The sequence below is a fragment of the Dendropsophus ebraccatus genome, chromosome 12, assembly GCF_027789765.1.
Source record: "Dendropsophus ebraccatus isolate aDenEbr1 chromosome 12, aDenEbr1.pat, whole genome shotgun sequence".
In the NCBI taxonomy this organism is placed as follows: domain Eukaryota; kingdom Metazoa; phylum Chordata; class Amphibia; order Anura; family Hylidae; genus Dendropsophus; species Dendropsophus ebraccatus.
This window is the reverse complement of record NC_091465.1, coordinates 6,406,689-6,431,688: the sequence shown is the minus strand read 5'-3', so window position 1 is coordinate 6,431,688 and position 25,000 is coordinate 6,406,689. Positions and strand designations below refer to the sequence as shown.

The 25,000-nt window shown below is 37.9% G+C and overlaps 1 protein-coding gene across 1 annotated transcript in view; it reads left to right on the top strand.

Moving 5' to 3' along the window:
* Window positions 1–6,941: 6,941 nt before the first annotated feature.
* The window catches only part of CAMTA1 (calmodulin binding transcription activator 1), a 213,116-nt gene continuing 195,057 nt past the window's right edge, over window positions 6,942–25,000 (top strand). Inside the window, exons 1-2 of the mRNA XM_069948699.1 lie at window positions 6,942–6,992; window positions 7,213–7,366. Of these exons, the coding sequence (XP_069804800.1) occupies window positions 6,942–6,992; window positions 7,213–7,366 (205 nt within the window). The remainder of the gene's footprint in view (window positions 6,993–7,212; window positions 7,367–25,000) is intronic.

The window sequence follows — 25,000 nt, the reverse complement described above, 5'->3', positions numbered from 1 at the left end:
AGATAGGAGATAGATAGATAAATAGGAGATAGATAGATAGATAGATAGATAGATAGATAGATAGGAGATAGATAGATAGGAGAGAGATAGATAGATAGATAGATAGATAGATAGGAGATAGATAGATAGATAGATAGATAGATAGATAGATAGGAGATAGATAGATAGATAGATAGATAGATAGATAGATAGATAGATAGGAGATAGATAGATAGATAGATAGATAGATAGATAGATAGGAGATAGATAGATAGATAGATAGATAGATAGATAGGAGATAGATAGATAGATAGATAGATAGATAGATAGATAGATAGGAGATAGATAGATAGGAGATAGATAGATAGATAGATAGATAGATAGATAGGAGATAGATAGATAGATAGATAGATAGATAGGAGATAGATAGATAGGAGATAGATAGATAGATAGATAGATAGATAGATAGATAGATAGATAGGAGATAGATAGATAGGAGATAGATAGATAGATAGGAGATAGATAGATAGATAGATAGATAGATAGGAGATAGATAGATAGATAGATAGATAATAGATGATAGATAGATAGATAGATAGATAGATAGATAGATAGATAGATAGGAGATAGATAGATAGATAGATAGGAGATAGATAGATAGATAGATAGATAGATAGATAGATAGATAATAGATGATAGATGGATAGATAGATAGATAGATAGATAGATAGATAGATAGATAGATAGGAGATAGATAGGAGATAGATAGATAGGAGATAGATAGATAATAGATAGATAGATAGATAGATAGATAGATAGGAGATAGATAGATAGATAGATAGATAGATAGATAGATAGATAGATAGATAGATAGGAGATACATAGATAGATAGGAGATAGATAGGAGATAGATAGATAGATAGATAGATAGATAGGAGATAGATAGATAGATAGATAGATAGATAGATAGATAGATAGATAGGAGATAGATAGATAGATAGATAGATAGATAATAGATGATAGATGGATAGATAGATAGATAGATAGATAGATAGATAGATAGATAGGAGATAGATAGGAGATAGATAGATAGGAGATAGATAGATAATAGATAGATAGATAGATAGATAGATAGGAGATAGATAGATAGATAGATAGATAGATAGATAGGAGATACATAGATAGATAGGAGATAGATAGGAGATAGATAGATAGATAGATAGATAGGAGATAGATAGATAGATAGATAGATAGGAGATAGATAGATAGATAGATAGATAGATAGATAGATAGATAGATAGGAGATAGATAGGAGATAGATAGATAGGAGATAGATAGGAGATAGATAGATAGATTTCACATACAAGAAAATTTTAAAGGGATCTTTACACATATTCTGCCATAAGGAAAAAAATGTAAAATTCGAAAAGGTTGTATACGGTCGGACTAGATAATTCCCATCTAGGTAACAGGTAATGCAGCCGCTTTTCCTCTTCAAGCATTAAGGGGCCAAAAAACTCCAACAACATAGAAAAGCACCGACCTCTCCAGCCTAATGTCTGGAGTCTCAGGTAAGAACACTCCGAGCCACCCGTCATCATTGTGTTCTCTGGGTCATAATGGAGAGATTCAGCTCCTGGTACAGAGAACTTCAGAATATAAGTGCACTGAGATATATACCGCAGGACGGGAAATACAGAGGAAACCATGTTATTGTGTCCTCATGTATAACAGGAGAAGGGCGCATATATATATATATATATATATATATATATATATACAGAGAGAGAAAAGAGCTCTAAGAGCAACTGTCACAGCACATAAACAGACTGCTTATATCCACATGCATAGGAGGCAGAATAGGAGTATATCACAGGAGTCATACAGCTGCTATATTCCCATATACAGTGAGCAGTATTATAGTAGTTATATTCCTGTATATAGGGGGCAGTATTATAGTAGTATATTCCTGTATACAGGAGCAGTATTATAGTAGTTATATTCCTGTATATAGGAGCAGTATTATAGTAATTATATTCTTGTAAAAAGGATCAGTGTTATAGTAGTTATATTCCTGTATATAGGGGTCAGTATTATAGTAGTATATTCCTGTATATAGGGGGCAGTATTATAGTAGTTATATTCCTGTATATAGGGGTCAGTATTATAGTAGTATATTCCTGTATATAGGAGCAGTATTATAGTAGTTATATCCTTGTATATAGGAGCAGTATTATAGTAGTTATTTTCCTGTATATAGGAGTAGTATTATAGTAGTTATATCCCTGTATATAGGGGTCAGTATTATAGTAGTTATATTCCTGTATATAGGAGCAGTATTATAGTAGTTATATTCCTGTATATAGGAGCAGTATTATAGTAGTTATATTCCTGTATATAGGAGCAGTATTATAGTAGTTATATTCCTGTATATAGGAGTAGTATTATAGTAGTTATATCCCTGTATATAGGGGTCAGTATTATAGTAGTTATATTCCTGTATATAGGAGCAGTATTATAGTAGTTATATTCCTGTATATAGGAGCAGTATTATAGTAGTTATATCCCTGTATATAGGGGGCAGTATTATAGTAGTTATATTCCTGTATATAGGGGGCAGTATTATAGTAGTTATATTCTTGTATATAGGAGCAGTATTATAGTAGTAATATTCCTGTATATAGGAGCAGTATTATAGTAGTTATATTCCTGTATATAGGAGCAGTATTATAGTAGTTATATTCTTGTATATAGGAGCAGTATTATAGTAGTTATATTCCTGTATATAGGAGCAGTATTATAGTAGTTATATCCCTGTATATAGGGGTCAGTATTATAGTAGTTATATTCCTGTATATAGGGGTCAGTATTATAGTAGTATATTCCTGTATATAGGAGCAGTATTATAGTAGTTATATCCTTGTATATAGGAGCAGTATTATAGTAGTTATATTCCTGTATATAGGAGTAGTATTATAGTAGTTATATCCCTGTATATAGGGGTCAGTATTATAGTAGTTATATTCCTGTATATAGGAGCAGTATTATAGTAGTTATATTCCTGTATATAGGAGCAGTATTATAGTAGTTATATTCCTGTATATAGGGGCAGTATTATAGTAGTTATATTCCTGTATATAGGGGGCAGTATTATAGTAGTTATATTCTTGTATATAGGAGCAGTATTATAGTAGTAATATTCCTGTATATAGGAGCAGTATTATAGTAGTTATATTCCTGTATATAGGAGCAGTATTATAGTAGTTATATTCTTGTATATAGGAGCAGTATTATAGTAGTTATATTCCTGTATATAGGAGCAGTATTATAGTAGTTATATTCCTGTATATAGGAGCAGTATTATAGTAGTTATATTCCTGTATATAGGGGCAGTATTATAGTAGTTATATTCCTGTATATAGGAGCAGTATTATAGTAGTTATATTCCTGTATATAGGGGGCAGTATTATAGTAGTTATATCCCTGTATATAGGAGCAGTATTATAGTAGTTATATTCCTGTATATAGGAACAGTATTATAGTAGTTATATTCTTGTATATAGGGGGCAGTATTATAGTAATTATATTCTTGTATAAAGGATCAGTGTTATAGTAGTTATATCCCTGTATATAGGGGCAGTATTATAGTATATCCCTGTATATAGGGGGCAGTATTATAGTAGTTATATTCCTGTATATAGGGGGCAGTATTATAGTAGTATATTCCTGTATATAGGGGGCAGTATTATAGTAGTTATATTCCTGTATATAGGAGCAGTATTATAGTAGTTAGATTCCTGTATATAGGGGGCAGTATTATAGTTGTTATGTATAAAGTAGATGAAGACAGCACTCACCCGGTCTGTAACAGCTCAGTTTATTCCATGCATCGCTGGTGGCAGGGAGGGAGAGGTGAGGGCGCGCACTGGGACGGCCGTTTCGGGGACACGCCCCCTTTGTCGACCAGGTTACCTGGTCGACAAAGGGGGCGTGTCCCCGAAACGGTCGTCCCAGTGCGCGTCCTCACCTCTCCCTCCCTGCCACCAGCGATGCATGGAATAAACTGAGCTGTTACAGACCGGGTGAGTGCTGTCTTCATCTACTTTATACACAGCGTACTACTCCCTCATCGTCTTGCACCCCCGGCGCCCAGCCGTTTTACATCGCGGTGTATCCTGCATATTCACGTCCGTAGATCCATAGACACTGGATTATTGTTTGGTGGTGCGGGTCAGCTGTTTCTCCTCCCCGCAATTATAGTTGTTATATTCCTGTATATAGGAGCAGTTTTATAGTAGTTGTATTCCTGTATATAAGAGCAGTAATATAGTAGTTATATTCCTGTATATATGGGGCAGTATTATAGTAGTTATATTCCTGTATATATGGGGCAGTATTATAGTAGTTATATTCCTGTATATATGGGGCAGTATTATAGTAAGGTACAGTAAATAGTAATAAATGCTTTATATTTCATTGCAGAAAGTTTATGTCCATCATCACTAGAGATCAGGCCCATGTGCAGTGAATGTTCATGTGAGCGGCATTAGTACATGCTTGTAGTTATAGAACAGCTGGGGAACCACAGGCTACAGTCCAATCTTTTATGCCATGTAACTTTTCCCTCTGTATATGTTATTTTCTCGTAACATTTTTATAGGAATACTTTTTTTTTTTTTTCCACTTTCTAAATCGGTAACATTGTTGCACGCTGATATACTAGCTGGGATATAGATATCGCTACTGCCTGTTTGTTATTGTTCCCCCTGTAGTTTCCATGGAAACCCGCCAGTATAAATTATTATTGCTTCAGCCTATTACAAGGATTCATTCAGGAAGAGTAAACATTATTCTGGTGTTTGCACTAATGAAGCCGCTGTCAGTGGGACCTAATTGTGGCAGATCACTATTTTCGTTAAAAAGTGGGAAATGGGGAATTAAGATAAGTGGGTATTGCGGGATTAGTCGAAAGTAATAATTATCTATCATTTTCGCTAAGAATTTGGAGAGAAGTAATTTCGAAAATGATGAGGTTGGTTTCATTAGTGACATTAAATCAAGGCCGCGCAATGAACTTTTGGAAGTCGCTCCTCTTAATCTATTAGATAGAACTATGGGCGCTTTTGGCATGGTTAACCTGGAGCGGTATCGCGCCAAAAAACTGTGGGGGGGAAATTTCAAATCTCATAAAATATTTTTATTATCTAACATTAGAATTGCAGTTTTTATTCAGATATTTGATTTTTATATTTTTATGTATTACATTTTTATTTTTCTATATTTTTCTATGTATATCTCTGGTCGGCCTAACCTCTATATAGGTAAGGGGGGCGGGAACATTTTTTTTGACTTCTGAAACTTGTTTAATAGGACAAAGCAATGGAAATTCCAGGGAAGAGTTCTTCAAGGTTGCATAGAAACCTCTAGGGGGGTGTTCACACACCGCTTTTTAAAGTTAAAAAAAATTACGTCTGTAAAAAATAATCATGGTTAATATTTATGGATATGTTCACACAACGATTTTTCCTCTTCATTTTTGAAAAGAAAGAAATTACATCCGTCATTTTAAGTTTAAAATAACGTCCATCATTTCACTCTTTGGCTATGTTCACACAATGTCAAAAATAGAGAAAAGGCCTATGATATTCATATTTAAAATAACGTCCGTTTTTGCAGTGATTTAACTGACTGTAATGGCAATGCATTGAAGTCAACGGGAAGACGGACGTCCAATGCACACAGTGTATTTAATAACGGATGTTTTTGCCGTGGACGTCAAAATAATGAACACGATCTTTTTTTGGACGTCTTTTGCAAACAGCGGACGTTTTTATTAGTAGTTCACACACAGTTTTTTTTTCTTTCTCCATCTTTACAATTAAATTCAATGGACTTTTCAATTAAGCCGCACCAAAAGTCCACTTAGTAACCAAACTAAAATAATGCCAGGCTGCTAAATAACGTCCGGTATTTTAGACTCAAAATAACGGATATAATTTTAAACTGAGCTAAAAAATCGTTTGGGCCTTTGGGCAGCTGTCGGCTGTTGGTGCATTATTCTAGGTCAGGTGGACTAATCGCCCTTTGTCTTTACTTGAAAAGTCCATTGAATTTAATAGTAAAGATGGTAAAAGGACGCTGAAAAAACTGTGTGCGAACAGCTAAAAAATAACATCCATTGTTTACAAAAGACGCTCGAAATAAATTTTTATGATCATTATTTTCGCGCAGACAACATCCGTCATTTAATACACTTCTGTGTGCATTGGATGTCTGTTATCCCGTTGACTTCAATGTATTGCATTGAAAATAAAGTCAGTTTTTGGCTATGTTCACATTAAGTAAAAAGGAAAAAGGCGTCCACTTTTTGGTTTTAAAAAAAACCTTTATATCATTTTAATTGATTAATTGTTTAATTATAAATGGACAAGAAAAAACGTTGAGGGAACATAGCCTTTCACACAATAAAAACGGTGTGAACTTAGCCTTATGGTGCCTTGTCTCATCTGAGGACAAGAGGATTAAGCAACTTAAACTTAACACCCCAAAATTTGGGAATCCTCCGTACACATAAGGAGGGCCCTATCAGAATTGAACTAGCTAATGTGTATGGCCGTCTTTAAGACGCAGAGCAGAGAGTCAGTGCGACGTTATGAGGATGACTAGGTGCCACAAACAGCTAAAGACTGAATGAAGAAATAAGAGCCGGCCATTGGTTGGCCAAGCCCCAAGGGACCGCCCACGAGGAGCAGTGTATAAAGTTGCCAATGTTTCAGGAAGCATGTGTGGTATAGTATAGATAACTAACATGGCAGGATGAGAAATAACATCCAGCATGGTCACTCTTGATCCCAAAAAGTAAAAAAAAAAACTTTTTGTATTTTTATCTTAAATTCAGAATAAGGAAAACAAGAGATGATGCATGTATCTATTGGTTTTATTCCATAATAGGTTTATGCCCAATGGGGCTGATGCTGGCTTCTGCCAATATGATATTCAGGCTTGCACGGGATGTATCATAATTATTGATGGTGATTGGCGCCATTCAGATCCTTGGCATTGGTCTTGTTGTCTCCTCTGTGATTCAACCTTCTTAGCGATCATCCGTGAAGCGTCAGTCTACGCCACCAACCACCTTTCTTACTTACTTTGCTCCAGTTTTTCCTTTTCTAGGTGATAAGTGAATATTATGGAGGGAATTTCCAATTGACGTCTCCTTTGTTTCCTTTGCAGAATCCTGACATTGTATTGGTGCATTACTTGAATGTCCCGGCCATTGAGGATTGTGGGAAGCCATGTGGTCCCATTCTTTGTTCAATCAACACAGACAAGAAAGAATGGGCAAAATGGACAAAAGAAGAACTCATAGGACAGCTGAAACCTATGTGTAAGTAGCCTATCATTCTTAACCTTAAATGGGTTATCCAGCACTACAAAAACATGGCCGCTTTCTTCCAGAGACAGCACCACTCTCGACTTTAGTTTGGGTGCGGGTTTTGTACTCAGTTCCATTGAAGTGAATGGAGCTTAATTGCAAACCACACCTGAACTGGAGACAAGAGCGGTGCTGTATCTGGAAGAAAGTGGCCATGTTTTTCTAACACTGGATAACCCCTTTAAACATTTTCCTATTATTTTAGAGTAATGGACTCTGAAGGAGCCACATGTTGGAAACCAATTCTACCAAGTTTTGTTTAACTTCTATACATATATACATGTCCATAGAGAACATCAATGATGTAGTGTCCATCCAGGTTAAGAATAATAATAATAAAAATAAAAAAAAACAGCGCCCCACCTGTCCACAGGTTAGGTATGGTATTACAGCTCAGCTCGAATTCCCTACACAGATGCTGTTTCTAGAGGTCATGTGTTTCTAATCATGAACAACCCCTTTAATGCACTTTATTATTTATATAAAGAATAAATTGGGGTGCTGTCCCTTTAAAGGTCTCATACTGTATCTATTTATCTATTTTTTTTATCAGGTTTTAAAATTTAGCCACTAAAAATGCCATATTGATGATTTAATAATCCCGTTCATTGAAATCCTCCCCGTATGCGGCTTCTTACCTTGTCTGGGATCGGGGACGCTCCGGCGGCTTTCAGTGCACAATCGGGCAGAGTAAACTGAATGTTAATTCTGATTGCAAAGCAAGATGCAGAGGAGCGCAGCTCCTGCTACTAACTGCTTCCCTACAACAGTGGCACCAGAACCTGAAATGAATTAAATTGCGACTGAACTTAATCATTGCATTTTGAAAGCAGAAGGAAAATCCATAGCTTTGGAGCTATTATTAAATTACATTTAACGGGATCGGTTCCCCCCGGGGCGCCCCGTGTTTTATAGAGAACTTCTTTATTAATTAGCTCTCTAGAAAAGTTTACCAAATAACCCTGATATCGTGGAGAAGTTTGTTAAAGGCGTCGTCCAGATGCCAAAAATACCAATGCCCCCTGGCCTCCTGGGTAAATACTGTATAGCAGTGTAAGAGGCCCTCAGTCCCTATGAGATAGAACATTGTAAGGGCAATGGACCACTATAGCTACAGGGAATAAGATATTGGAGCTGAGCAATAGCGCTCACATCCCATGATCTACGCCACACAGTGCAGGTATCCTCATGGGTGGGGCTTTCTTTGTGTGGGTGTGGCCTTAATAACTGACAAGTACCCTGAGGAACCCAGTGAGTGCAAGTTGTTAAATTGTCACCTACACAGAAGTAAGGTAGCTCTCCTAAAGATGGTGAAAGACCCAACCAGGTTAGAAGATGAAAATCACAACTAAAAATTTATATAATACAAAAACTTATATAATCTTTGTGTGGACGCTTGGTACGTTCATATATTGTGAAGTTGCATATCCCAGCGTATAAACTAGGATTTAAAGGGGTATTCTGTCAAATAAAAATCATTTTATATTTCTTTAATAAACATTTAACTTTGTAACATAACTTTATTAAAGAAAGTTTTTTTTTCTAGTTTTTACATTGACTGGCAGTAGTAGGAGGTGACACGGCCCCTCTGCTGCCACTAATGGCTGTGTTGAGAACTGAAGGGCTGCAGAAGCCCTGGTCCCAGCACAGTTACATGTCTGGATCTGGGTCAGTAGTGCTGCAGCCATGGCACAGTGGAGTGGAGTGAGCAGTGATAACTGGCTATAAGCACAATCACAATCGCACTGCTGACACAGACAGCTTCCTCAGTGTTATGTAATATTAAGATATCAGGGGAGGCTGCACAACTAGTGAAATAGACAGCTCCCCCAGTATGATCTCTATTCTAATGGTTATGTGTATTATATAGACATCAGGGGAGGCTGCAGCACTAGTGACACAGACAGCTCCCTCAGTGTAATGTCTATTCTAATGGTAACATATAATATATAGACATCAGGGGAGGCTGCAGCACTGGTGACACAGACAGCTCCCCCCAGTGTTATTTCTATTCTAATGGTAAAATGTAGTTTATAGACATCAGGGGAGGCTGCAGCACTAGTGACACAGACAGCTCCCCCCAGTGTAATGTCTAGTCTAATGGTAACATGTAATATATAGACATCAGGGGAGGCTGCAGCACTGGTGACACAGACATCTCCCCCCAGTGTTATTTCTATTCTAATGGTAACATGTAGTTTATAGTAATTTATAGACATCAGGGGAGGGTGCAGCACTAGTGACACAGACACCTCGCCCCAGTGTAATGTATATTCTAATGTTAACATGAATTACATAGACATCAGGGGAGGCTGCAGCACTTGTGACACAGGCAGATCCCCCCAGTGTAATGTCTACTCTAATGGTCACATATAATATACAGACATCAGGGGAGGGTGCAGCACTAGTGACACAGACAGCTCCCCAAGTGTAATGTCTATTCTAATGGTAACATGTAATATATACACATCAGGGAAGGCTGCAGCACTAGTGAAACAGACAGCTCCCCCCAGTGTAATGTCTATTCTAATGGTTTCTCTAATTATCATTAGGATCATAGGCCTTGATAAATATTGCGTAATCTTGTACATTTTTTAGCTAAAAAAGGCTAACAAATGATGTCAGGGTCTGACCAGAGAACTACTGAGCAATTATTTTTGCGCAAATCAAAAAATTGTGCATAATAAATCTTTTAGAAAAAAGTAGCTAACATAAAACCATGCCCCCTTCCGACTTCTAAAAAATGTCCCAAACAGCTTTATAAATGCTGCAAAAAAATCTATACTCTGTGGTGCGAAAATAAAAAAAAACGCCTAATGGTGCGAAACTAATGATACCTACCCCTACCTCTGCATGCAGAAACACTGTACTGGCACCAGAGCTTGTGCAGCCCTGCAGTTACTGACACAGACATTGGTGGCAGCAGAGAGGTCAGTGCAAAAAATATTTTAAAAAAATAAGTAAATTTTCTTAAGAAAAGATGTATTACAAAATTATATAACTTTATTAAAGAAATATCTTTGCTAACAGTACTTGTATCTTTGGAGGTTTTACTAAGCTTCTATGTAACCATAATGGAAAAGTCCATAGACGCACAGTCCATAGAGATATGGTCCTTACCATGAATTAATTCCGCTGCAAACAAGCTCTTCAGCCGGTTACATGTACAATTGAGCAATTTTCGCTCTTAAGAGATTTTTTTTCTACTTTGTAAATCTTTAATTATGCTTTTTTTCATCTGTAAATTGCCGCCTCATCTCATCATTAGGCAAGAAGTGCGACCGTCTCCTATTATTGCAGACACCGCTCACCGGACACTTATGTCACTTGCTTCTTGTTGGCTTGTAGTTTTTGGCCACTAAATCTCTTTATCAGCCGGACTTGCAGTCTGTGATCTCCCGGTGGGCGGTGGACGTCCAGCCTCGACGCTCATTATCCGGCCGTTATATTCCAAATGAGCAGAGAGAGGTTTATAATGGGCGGTCGCTGACAAGGAACAGAATCCGCAGACTGTGGTTATTTTCTTTATTATTGTCGCTCCATCCGTCCAAGTTACAAAACCTCTTTGTTATATCACATGTATACATATAGGGGGCGTGGTGGGCACAGTCTCAGATGGACCCTGTAACCTAAGGGGGTGCAAACAGTCTCTATGTACAAAAGCGGGTAACCAGAACTATAATGATAGATCACAAAGCCTATACATGGGGACTGTTCCTCATAGACAGCGTACCACCATATACCATATAAGGCCTCTATCTCCTATCTATCTATCTCCTATCTATCTATCTATCTCCTATCTATCTATCTATCTATCTATCTGTCTATCTCCTATTTATCTCCTATCTATCTGTCTATCTATCTATCTATCTATCTATCTATCTATCTATCTCCTATCTATCTATCTCCTATCTATCTATCTATCTATCTATCTATCTATCTATCATCTATCTATCTCCTATCTATCTATCTATCTATCTATCTCCTATCTATCTATCTATCTATCTATCTATCTATCTATCTCCTATCTATCTTTCTATCTATCTGTCATCTATCTATCTCCTATCTATCTATCTATCTATCTATCTCCTATCTATCTATCTATCTGTCTATCTATCTATCTATCTATCTCCTATCTATCTATCTATCTATCTATCTATCTATCTCCTATCTATCTATCTATCTGTCTATCTATCTATCTATCTATCTATCTCCTATCTATCTATCTATCTATCTATCTATCTATCTATCTATCTCCTATCTATCTATCTATCTATCTATCTCCTATCTATCTATCTATCTGTCTATCTATCTATCTATCTATCTCCTATCTATCTATCTATCTATCTTCTATCTATCTATCTATCTATCTCCTATCTATCTATCTCCTATCTATCTATCTATCTCCTATCTATCTATCTATCTATCTCCTATCTATCTATCTCTCTATCTATCTATCTCCTATCTATCTATCTATCTATCTATCTATCTATCTATCTATCTCCTATCTATCTCCTATCTATCTATCTATCTATCTATCTATCTATCTATCTATCTATCTATCTCCTATTTATCTCCTATCTATCTGTCTATCTATCTATCTATCTATCTATCTCCTATCTATCTATCTCCTATCTATCTATCTATCTATCTATCTATCTATCTATCTATCTATCATCTATCTATCTCCTATCTATCTATCTATCTATCTCCTATCTATCTATCTATCTATCTATCTATCTATCTATCTATCTATCTATCTCCTATCTATCTTTCTATCTATCTGTCATCTATCTATCTCCTATCTATCTATCTATCTATCTATCTATCTATCTATCTATCTATCTCCTATCTATCTATCTATCTATCTATCTATCTATCTATCTCCTATCTATCTATCTATCTATCTATCTCCTATCTATCTATCTATCTATCTATCTGTCTGTCTGTCTATCTATCTATCTATCTATCTATCTATCTATCTATCTCCTATCTATCTATCTATCTATCTATCTATCTTCTATCTATCTATCTATCTCCTATCTATCTATCTCCTATCTATCTATCTATCTATCTATCTCCTATCTATCTATCTATCTATCTATCTCCTATCTATCTATCTCTCTATCTATCTATCTCCTATCTATCTATCTATCTATCTATCTATCTATCTATCTCCTATCTATCTAACATATATCAATTATATGTCTATCTAATATCTATCTATCATCTACCTCATAGATAGATAGATAGATAGATAGAAAGATAGACGGATAGATAGATAGATAGATAGATAGATAGATAGATAGATAGATAGATAGATAGATAGGAGATAGATCTGAATAATAACCTGTCTATATTCTATACTTACTATATACCACAGTATTATCGGTCAGTATCTGCAGATTATACGGCGACTCCAGTAATATATTCCCCCTTTCTGCTGAGATTTATGATAATTTGCAGATGACACTTGGGACTGTGCACTTGTCTTGTTGGTGAAATGGCGGCTCCGCTCACTAATCACACTTGGCTCACACGTGGACCAGACATTTCAGCATTTTCTGGGAAGAGAGACTAAAAGCTTTCTCCAAAAAGGCGTTGACTGCTCCCAGAACCCGACCGTCACCGCACTGGCAGCCGCATTGTATTCTGTATAAACCTTCTTCTTCCAAAAAAGGCTTCACAGTTGACTTAACAGCCATGTTTAATTCTGCTTCTCTGCAGCTTTTGTGGAATTTCATCCAAGACATTTGTATCCAGTCTGAAGTTTCTTAAAGGGAGAATCCACTTATGTGTTCTGGGCGGATATTTGCCTCTATTCACATCATTGTCAAATATCATTTATACATAAACGTACATATGGGTGGGGAGTAAATTATTACATATAATTTCAGCAATAGAAGGTAGTATTATAGTAGTTATATTCCTGTATATAGGAGCAGTATTATAGTAGTTATATTCTTGTATATAGGAGCAGTATTATTATAGTTATATTCCTGTATATAGGGGGCAGTATTATAGTAGTTATATTCCTGTATATAGGGGGCAGTATTATAGTAGTTATATTCCTGTATATAGGAGCAGTATTATAGTAGTTATATTCCTGTATATAGGAGCAGTATTATAGTAGTTATATTCCTGTATATAGGAGCAGTATTATAGTAGTTATATTCCTGTATATAGAAGTATTATAGTAGTTATATTCCTGTATATAGGGGGCAGTACTATAGTAGTTATATTCCTGTATATAGGAGCAGTATTATAGTAGTATATCCCTGTATATAGGAGCAGTATTATAGTAGTTATATTCCTGTATATAGGAGCAGTATTATAGTAGTTATATCCCTGTATATAGGAGCAGTATTATAGTAGTTATATTCCTGTATATATAGGAGCAGTATTATAGTAGTTATATTCCTGTATGTAGGGAGCAGTATTATAGTGGTTATATTCCTGTATGAAGAAGTATTATAGTAGTTATATTCCTGTATATAGGGGGCAGTACTATAGTAGTTATATTCTTGTATATAGGGGGCAGTTTTATAGTAGTATATTCCTGTATACAGGAGCAGTAATATAGTAGTTATATCCCTGTATATAGGAGCAGTATTATAGTAGTTATATTCTTGTATATAGGAGCAGTATTATAGTAGTATATTCCTGTATATAGGGAGCAGTATTATAGTAGTTATATTCCTGTATATAGGAGCAGTATTATAGTAGTTATATTCCTGTATATAGGAGCAGTATTATAGTAGTTATATTCCTGTATATAGGAGCAGTATTATAGTAGTATATTCCTGTATATAGGAGCAGTATTATAGTAGTTATATCCCTGTATATAGGAGCAGTATTATAGTAGTTATATTCCTGTATATAGGAGCAGTATTATAGTAGTTATATCCCTGTATATAGGAGCAGTATTATAGTAGATATATTCCTGTATATAGGAGTACTATTATAGTAGTTATATTCCTGTATATAGGGGCAGTATTATAGTAGTTATATTCTTGTATATAGGAGCAGTATTATAGTAGTTATATTCCTGTATATAGGAGCAGTATTATAGTAGTTATATTCCTGTATATAGGGGGCAGTATTATAGTAGTTATATCCCTGTATATAGGAGCAGTATTATAGTAGTTATATTCTTGAATATAGGAGCAGTATTATAGTAGTTATATCCCTGTATATAGGAGCAGTATTATAGTAGTTATATTCCTGTATATAGGAGCAGTATTATAGTAGTTATATTCCTGTATATAGGAGCAGTATTATAGTAGTTATATTCCTGTATATAGGGGGCAGTATTATAGTAGTTATATCCCTGTATATAGGAGCAGTATTATAGTATATCCCTGTATATAGGGGGCAGTATTATAGTAGTTATATTCTTGTACATAGTGGGCAGTATTATAGTAGTTATATCCCTGTATATAGGAGCAGTATTATAGTAGTTATATTCCTGTATATAGAGTGGGCAGTATTATAGTAGTTATATTCTTGTATATAGGAGCAGTATTATAGTAGTTATATTCTTAAAAGTAGTCTTCACATGTGTACGGGGAGGAAGATGCGAGCAGACAAACAACCGTTTTCGCTTATACAGCGCTTCTTCCGGCCAGGGAAGTCCTTAGAGAGGAAGGGGTGTGCTTATATAAGCCAGCTTAAAGATATACAAACATATACAAATTTTAAAAGCAATCCAATAAATACTCTACAAAAACAAAACAATTTTGTTCTTTCTGTGTGTGTCGATTACCACCTGAACTGGGTGGGTGGACACGTTCTAAACCTAAAAACTTTAACACTTTCATGTCACTATCATGAGCCTCTTTGACATGGGAGTTGAGTCTGGCCACTCCCTTGCCCAGGCGGACTGAAAAGCAATGCTCCTTGTATGTAATACACAAGGAGCGTTTAGATGGTTAGATTTTCCTAAATAAAATAGTCCACATGGGCAGTAACCCACAATATTATACAGTAGTACCTTGGTTGAAGAGTAACTTGGATTAAGAGTGTTTTGCTAGAAGAGATCACAATTTTTCAAAATTCTAACTTAGTTTAAGAGCTCCCTCTACTGTTTGGGAGGGGGAGCGGGAGAGGAGTATGTACTCTGTACCCTGTACTCTGACCCAGGAAGTCTCCCTCACCTTTTAAAATCATAGCAGATCCACTTCAGGCTGGGGCTTACATCAGGAGACAGGAGGTAATCTCTTCATAGCTGTAACCCCTCTCTCCCCAGACAGAGAGTGCTGCTATACTGCGCTCACGCTATACCCTACTTTTTCCTTCCTGTCTCTGTCATCCCTTGTGTTTCCCATACTTTCCATTCCTGCTATAATTTGCCTGCACTCACACTCAGCTATTCACACTGCTGCTATAATGTGCCTGCACTTACACTCAGCTATACACACTGCTGCTATAATGTGCCTGCACTCACACTCAGCTATACACACTGCTGCTATAATGTGGCTGCACTTACACTCAGCTATATACACTGCTCTATAGAAAAGTTTATTTCACTGTCCTCCTGCTCAGCTCTTCCTGATAGGTCCATGCTAAACACTCGCCCCTTCCCCATTGCTTTCATGTGACCACACAGACCTCTGACAGCAGCCCTGCTTCTCTACTCTAGCTTGTTGTACTATGCTACTGCATTATGGGGATCTATAGTTCCATCCTGTATCTACAAGCTGCTGCTGTGTTATCAGGGTTATACAGTTACTATACATTATACACCACATGCTGCTATACTGTACAGTAACTTATATATCACATATCCAGCTGCTGTGTTATCAGGGTTATACAGTTACTATACATTATATACCACATGCTGCTATACTGTACAGTAACTTATATATCACATATCCAGCTGCTGTGTTATCAGGGTTATACAGTTACTATACATTATATACCACATGCTGCTATACTGTACAGTAACTTATATATCACATATCCAGCTGCAGTGTTATCAGGGTTATACAGTTACTATACATTATATACCACATGCTGCTATACTGTACAGTAACTTATATATCACATATCCAGCTGCTGTGTTATCAGGGTTATACAGTTACTATACATTATATACCACATGCTGCTATACTGTACAGTAACTTATATATCACATATCCAGCTGCAGTGTTATCAGGGTTATACAGTTACTATACATTATACACCACATGCTGCTATACTGTACAGTAACTTATATATCACATATCCAGCTGCTGCTGTGTTATCAGGGTTATACAGTTACTATACATTATACACCACATGCTGATTGCTATACTGTACAGTAACTTATATATCACATATCCAGCTGCTGTGTTATCAGAGTTATACAGTTACTATACATTATACACCACATGCTGATTGCTATACTGTACAGTAACTTATATATCACATATCCAGCTGCTGCTGTGTTATCAGGGTTATACAGTTACTATACATTATATATCACATGCTGCTATACTGTACAGTAACTTATAATATCACAGATTCTGCTGTTTCTGAATGTTTGTTTCATTTGTTTTATCTGTTATTTAGATTTTAAAAATCCTTATTTTTGGGGTGTGGAACCAATTGTCTGCATTTCTATGATTTCTTATGGGAAAATTTGATTTGTTTTAAGAGTTGGATTTGGATTACAAGCACAGTCCCGGAACGAATTATTCTCGTAATCCAAGGCACCACTGTGTGTGTGTGTGTGTATATATATATATATATATATATATATATACAGTATATACAGTATATATATATATATATTCTAGTACATAGGAGCAGGTTGTACTGTATGCAGCGGGGAGAAGACCTCTTTGAATTCCATTTTGGCACCAAACTTAAAATAGATGCATATTACAGAAATGAATATGTTGCCCAATAGTCACCTCTGGAGAACGCACTGGACCTCGCTAAAACATATTTTACCAATAAACAAAAAAGCCGAACCACCACAGTATCAATAAATATCATAATTACTTTATTGGATCAAAAGATAAAAACAATTAAAATATGGGAATTCGATACTAAAAAAACTTGGATATACACCAATCTATTTGTAAACATACAAAGTACATCACATATAGCAAACGGCGAAATGCGTACTCCTCACAAGTATAAGGTAGTAGTGTAAAAAATCCTAGTAGTATCAGAAAACATTGATTCTTGTGCCCCAGTCGCTGTTTTATTCAGTGTGAGATTATTTGCGGGAATCGGTGGCAGAGTTTCTCCAATGTGGCGGAACACCCTATAAATGTGTTGTATTCCATGGCTGCTACTTTGAGCTCTAGTGTTACCACAGAGCGAGTCATTTTCCTCTGCTAATACCCATAGGACTCCTCTCGCTAACACCCCAGCAATTGATTTCCTTCTCTAAAACAGCTGAAAGCAGCCGCTTAGCATTGAGCTGATGGTGAATACCTCAGTGTTTTCCTGGTGAGTGTAGTGATTCCCAATTACAACCTGTTTGATACGTGTTACGATGCGGAGACGCGCAACCTTCTGATCATGGGAACCTTATAGGTTTTCAGGTGGAAGAAGCTTCGATTTGAAGAAAATATTGTGGCAGTGTTCACACATAGTGAAGAAAATATTGTGGCAGTGTTCACACATAGTGAAGAAAATATTGTGGCAGTGTTCACACATAGTGAAGAAAATATTGTGGCAGTGTTCACACATAGTGAAGAAAATATTGTGGCAGTGTTCACACATAGTGAAGAAAAAAACACGGCTGTATTTTGAATTTACATAAATTCTATGGAAATACAACTGTTTTTGCACACAAAAAAAATAATGTTTATTTTCACTGTGTGCATGGATGGCCTTTTTTTCTATAGACTTCTTTAGATGCTTACTTTCAGAAACAGGTTTCAGGTTGTGTGTGGTATTGCAGCCCAGTTTCAGTGAAGTGAATGGAGCTAAATTACAATACTAGACACAACCTGAAGACCAGGGTGGCGCTGTGTCTTCTCCGGTCACATCTCAGGCGGCATTAACATCTCTCTGCTGCCCCCTAATGGCTCTTTATCAGGGTCACTTACATCTCCATTTTCCAGGGCATACCGCTGAAACATCGTGGGGGAGATTTATCAAACTGGTGGATAGATGGATAGATAGATAGATAGATAGATAGATAGATAGATAGATAGATAGATAGATAGATAGATAGATAGGAGATAGATAGATAGAAGATAGATAGATAGGAGATAGATAGATAGATAGATAGATAGATAGATAGATAGATAGATAGATAGATAGATAGATAGATAGATAGGAGATAGATAGATAGGAGATAGATAGATAGATAGATAGATAGATAGGAGATAGATAGGAGATAGATAGATAGATAGATAGGAGATAGATAGATAGATAGATAGATAGATAGATAGATAGATAGATAGATAGGAGATAGATAGGAGATAGATAGATAGATAGATAGATAGATAGATAGATAGATAGATAGATAGGAGATAGATATGAGATAGATAGATAGATAGATAGATAGATAGATAGATAGATAGATAGGAGATAGATAGATAGATAGATAGATAGATAGATAGGAGATAGATAGATAGGAGATAGATAGATATATAGATAGGAGATAGATAGATAGATAGATAGATAGATAGATAGATAGATAGATAGATAGATAGGAGATAGATAGATAGATAGATAGATAGATAGATAGATAGATAGGAGATAGATAGATAGATAGATAGATAGATAGATAGGAGATAGATAGATACATAGATAGGAGATAGATAGATAGATAGGAGATAGATAGATAGATAGATAGATAGATAGATAGGAGATAGATAGATAGATAGATAGATAGATAGATAGATAGATAGATAGATAGATTGATAGATATATAGATAGATAGATAGGAGATAGATAGATAGATAGATAGATAGATAGATAGGAGATAGATAGATAGATAGATAGATAGATAGATAGATAGATAGGAGATAGATAGATAGATAGATAGATAGATAGATAGATAGATAGATAGGGTGCGTTCACACCTACAGGATCCGCAGCAGATTTGATGCTGTGTTCAGTTATTTAAATGAAATCTGCTGAAAATACGCTGCGGATCTGGTAAGTGTGAACATACCCTTAAGGTGCTGGAGTGCCAGGCAACGGAGGCTGGGTAAACGTCTCCTCTTCAAATAAATTCAAGAACTTGCGGCACTTCCATAAAGTGAAAAAAATCTTTAGTGTTTATTACATCAGCCAGTGCAAGATAGATAGATAGATAGATAGATAGGAGAAAGATAGATAGATAGATAGATAGGAGATAGATAGATAGATAGATAGATAGATAGATAGATAAGAGATAGATAGATAGATAGATAGATAGATAGATAGATAGATAGATAGATAGGAGATAGATAGATAAGAGATAGATAGGAGATAGATAGATAGATTAGACATATACGTAATATATATAAGAGTCTCACTTAAATACATATTATATTAGAGTATTAGTTTGGGTTCTTTATAACACCATTAACCCTTTCTCACCGGTCCCAGCCCCGTCCTATAGTCCTGTAGATGGAGTGCACCATCCGCTGGTCCTCCTTTATTATTCTTCCCTCTGATTGAAGGAAACATTGACGTCTATTGCCATCACACTTCAAAAAGATCATCCAGGGGGTCATAAATCCAATATCATTTCATTGACTTCCCAATAAAGTGGAGCAGCGGAGAGCACATCCCATCACCCCCCTGGGCCCTCCTCATGTTTGCTGCGCTGCATACATGTATTATTTATGCTTACATGTATGCTGAGGCTATTGATGTTCGCCATTGTACCTCATCATGTAGTGGTTACACAAAGACATGACAGATCTCTGCTGACTGAGCCTGTGAATTGCTACATAAACCATGAAGCCATTTTACAGCCTTAAGGAGCCTGGCGCTGTGTGGACCGCGCACAGAGCTGTATACGCCGTATATTATAGGTGTCCATAGGCACGGTCATTTGTACTTATAGTCGTGGTATTGGGGAAGCAATGAAGTCAATGAGAGAATTACGGAAGGCTTGTATCTTTTGTGCTGACACGGCATTAAGTGATATTATTACAGGCGACGCCATCAATCGGCCGCGGTGTAATTACAGAAATTACTATGCATGGATTCTTATGACTTTATATTTGCTACAGTTAATGTAAGAGACTGGTGGTCATGGTAGAACGCAGAAAAAGAGGTGAAAGGGCAACAGCACCCACAAAATCCAGATGGAGAAATCGATTGGTCTGATTCAAGACCCCCCAAGACAGAGCGTTGTGTCTCTAATAAGAGATATGGACCCCAGTGACATGGAAGAGAAGAGTTTTCCATATGTTACTGGACACCCTGGGGGAGATTTATGAAAGGGTGTAAATATACACCTGGTGTAAACTGCCCACAGCAGCCAATCACAGCCCAGCTTTCAGCTCTGGTAAAATTAAAAGAGGAGCTGTAATTGGATGCTGGGGGCAGTTTACACCAGGTGTATATTTACACCCTTTCATAAATCAGTTTCCCACCTGTTTAGATACTAACCATGTAGGGGCACCCTCCCTGTAAACCGTGCTGGATGTGAGGTTTGTGTGTTCAGGAGTCCTCCTCTTCAGGGTGCTCCTCTACCCTCAATACATTAGTGGACAGTTCCTGTGGTTCTCACCTGCAGCTGGCATTGTATCTGCTCTCTTCCTTATCTAAAGCCTGTGAGCTGCCCACCATGTATGCTCTCCTCCATACTTACGCCTTTTGTAAGTTACCCTCCATGCCTGCTCTCCTCCCTATATACAGCCTGTGTGAGCTGCCCTCCATGTATGCTCTCCTTCCTATCTACAACCTGTGTGAGCTGCCCTCCATGTATGCTCTCCTTCCTATCTACAGGCTGTGTGAGTTGCCTACCATGTATTCTTTCCTTCCTATCTACAGCCTGTGTGAACTGCCCTTCATTTATGCTCTCCTCTCTATCTACAGTCAGCGTGAGCTGCCCTCCATATACACTCTGCTCCCTATCTACCTGTTTGTGCTGCCCGCCATGTATGCTCCCCTCCATATCTACAGCTTGTGTGAGCTGCTCTCCATGTATGCTCTCCTCCTTTCTACAGCTTGTGTGAGCTTCTCTCCATGTATGCTCACCTCCATATCTACAGCTTGTGTGAGCTTCTCTCCATGTATGCTCTCCTCCATATCTACAGCTTGTGTGAGCTTCTCTCCATGTGTGCACTCCTCCATATCTACAGCCTGTATAAGCTACTATCCATGTATGCTCTCCTCCATATCTACAGCTTGTGTGAGCTTCTCTCCATGTATGCTCTCCTCCATATCTACAGCTTGTGTGAGCTTCTCTCCATGTGTGCTCTCCTCCATATCTACAGCTTGTGTGAGCTGCCCTCCATGTGTGCTCTCCTCCATATCTACAGCTTGTGTGAGCTGCCCTCCATGTGTGCTCTCCTCCATATCTACAGCTTGTGTGAGCTTCTCTCCATGTATGCTCTCCTCCATATCTACAGCTTGTGTGAGCTTCTCTCCATGTATGCTCACCTCCATATCTACAGCCTGTGTGAGCTTCTCTCCATGTATGCTCACCTCCATATCTACAGCTTGTGTGAGCTTCTCTCCATGTATGCTCTCCTCCATATCTACAGCTTGTGTGAGCTTCTCTCCATGTGTGCACTCCTCCATATCTACAGCCTGTATAAGCTACTATCCATGTATGCTCTCCTCCATATCTACAGCTTGTGTGAGCTTCTCTCCATGTATGCTCTCCTCCATATCTACAGCTTGTGTGAGCTTCTCTCCATGTGTGCTCTCCTCCATATCTACAGCTTGTGTGAGCTGCCCTCCATGTGTGCTCTCCTCCATATCTACAGCTTGTGTGAGCTGCCCTCCATGTGTGCTCTCCTCCATATCTACAGCTTGTGTGAGCTTCTCTCCATGTATGCTCTCCTCCATATCTACAGCTTGTGTGAGCTTCTCTCCATGTATGCTCACCTCCATATCTACAGCCTGTGTGAGCTTCTCTCCATGTATGCTCACCTCCATATCTACAGCTTGTGTGAGCTTCTCTCCATGTATGCTCTCCTCCATATATACAGCTTGTGTGAGCTTCTCTCCATGTATGCTCTCCTCCATATCTACAGCTTGTGAGCTTCTCTCCATGTATGCTCTCCTCCATATCTACAGCTTGTGTGAGCTTCTCTCCATGTATGCTCTCCTCCATATCTACAGTTTGTGTGAGCTTCTCTCCACGTATGCTCTCCTCCATATTTACAGCTTGTGTGAGCTTCTCTCCATGTATGCTCTCCTCCATATCTACAGCTTGTGTGAGCTTCTCTCCATGTATGCTCTCCTCCATATCTACAGCTTGTGTGAGCTTCTCTCCATGTATGCTCTCCTCCATATCTACAGCTTGTGTGAGCTTCTCTTCATGTATGCTCTCCTCCATATATACAGCTTGTGTGAGCTTCTCTCCATGTATGCTCTCCTCCATATATACAGCTTGTGTGAGCTTCTCTCCATGTATGCTCCCCTCCATATATACAGCTTGTTTGAGCTTCTCTCCATGTATGCTCTCCTCCATATCTACAGCTTGTGTGAGCTTCTCTCCATGTATGCTCTCCTCCATATCTACAGCTTGTGTGAGCTTCTCTCCATGTATGCTCTCCTCCATATATACAGCTTGTGTGAGCTTCTCTCCATGTATGCTCTCCTCCATATATACAGCTTGTGTGAGCTTCTCTCCATGTATGCTCTCCTCCATATCTACAGCTTGTTTGAGCTTCTCTCCATCTATGCTCTCCTCCATATCTACAGCTTGTGTGAGCTTCTCTCCATGTATGCTCTCCTCCATATATACAGCTTGTGTGAGCTTCTCTCCATGTATGCTCTCCTCCATATATACAGCTTGTGTGAGCTTCTCTCCATGTATGCTCTCCTCCCTATCTACAACTTGTGTGAGCTTCTCTCCATGTATGCTCTCCTCCATATCTACAGCTTGTTTGAGCTTCTCTCCATCTATGCTCTCCTCCATATCTACAGCTTGTGTGAGCTTCTCTCCATGTATGCTCTCCTCCATATATACAGCTTGTGTGAGCTTCTCTCCATGTATGCTCTCCTCCATATATACAGCTTGTGTGAGCTTCTCTCCATGTATGCTCTCCTCCCTATCTACAGCCTGTGTGAGCTTCTCTCCATGTATGCTCTCCTCCCTATCTACAGCTTGTGTGAGCTTCTCTCCATGTATGCTCTCCTCCCTATCTACAGCTTGTGTGAGCTTCTCTCCATGTATGCTCTCTCCAGTCATGGTGATGTCACTGAACACAAAACAAAACGTAAAAATGTCTCCCATATATATTCATACTGACAGTAGAAAGCACAATGCAGATCTACAAGCAATATCATCACCACCACCAGGGGCCCCCCTTGCCTGGATCGGACCCCACTGCCACATCTCACTTCTCTATGTTCCCTCCAGTTCTGCATCTCACTGAGTTCAATGATGTTACCAGATTTACCATCTCAGTATGATGTAATCTGAGAGCAGCCGGGCCCGGATCTGGATGAGATGATTGCTGCGGAGTGATGGGCGTCACACCTACATACAGGGAATGTGATATCAGGCGCAGTATATATCAGTATACACGCTTAATAACTGTGTTTAGCCTCAGAATCTGGAACCTGGAATTAGGAGCATTACATAAGATCAGTCCTGAGCAATTCTCTTACGTGCTTCAGGGTTAAAGGGATACTCCAGCCAAAAACTTTTTTTTTCTTAAATCAACAGGTACTATAAAGTTATATATATATATTTGTAAATTATTTCTATAAAGAAAAATCTCCTGTCTTCTAGTACTTATCAGCTGCTGTATGTCCTGCAGGAAGTGGTGTATTCTCTCCAGTCTGACACAGTGCTCTCTGCTGCCACCTCTGTCCATGTCGGGAACTGTCCAGAGCAGGAGAGGTTTTCTATAGGCGATTTGCTGCTGCTCTGGACAGTTCCTGACATGGACAGAGGTGGCAGCAGAGAGCACTGTGTCAGATTGGAGAGAATACACCACTTCCTGCAGGACATACAACAGCTGATAAGTACTGGAAGACTGGAGATTTTTAAATAGAAGTAAATTACAAATCTATATAACTTTCTGCTACCTACTGATCTGAGAAAAAAAATGTGCTGGAGTTTGCCTGTCCCACTATCCCCTTTCTATCCCCAGTATCAGGACTGAACTGAGAGACTTACCTGAGAGACTTACCTGCACTGATACATTGTAACAAAATATCAGAGGGACGTATTCATTTACTGCTGGTGTCTAGACCAGATACAATGGCAGCAATGTCATGGGTCAGTGACGGGTCTGTTCTAGTGTACCGCCATTCACTGACAGCAAGCAGAGACCGGAAACTAAAAGTATATTAGAAGGTTGCATCACATGATTGAAGAATAGACAAGCCCTTGAAGGGGTGGCATGTTAGGGGATGTTAGGGGTTACGGTCCAGGCTGGGGGCTGGTCAGCAGGGCCCGGTGGGTGACGGACGGTTCGTTGTCAGGACGTTGTCGCAGTCACCGCTATCTCA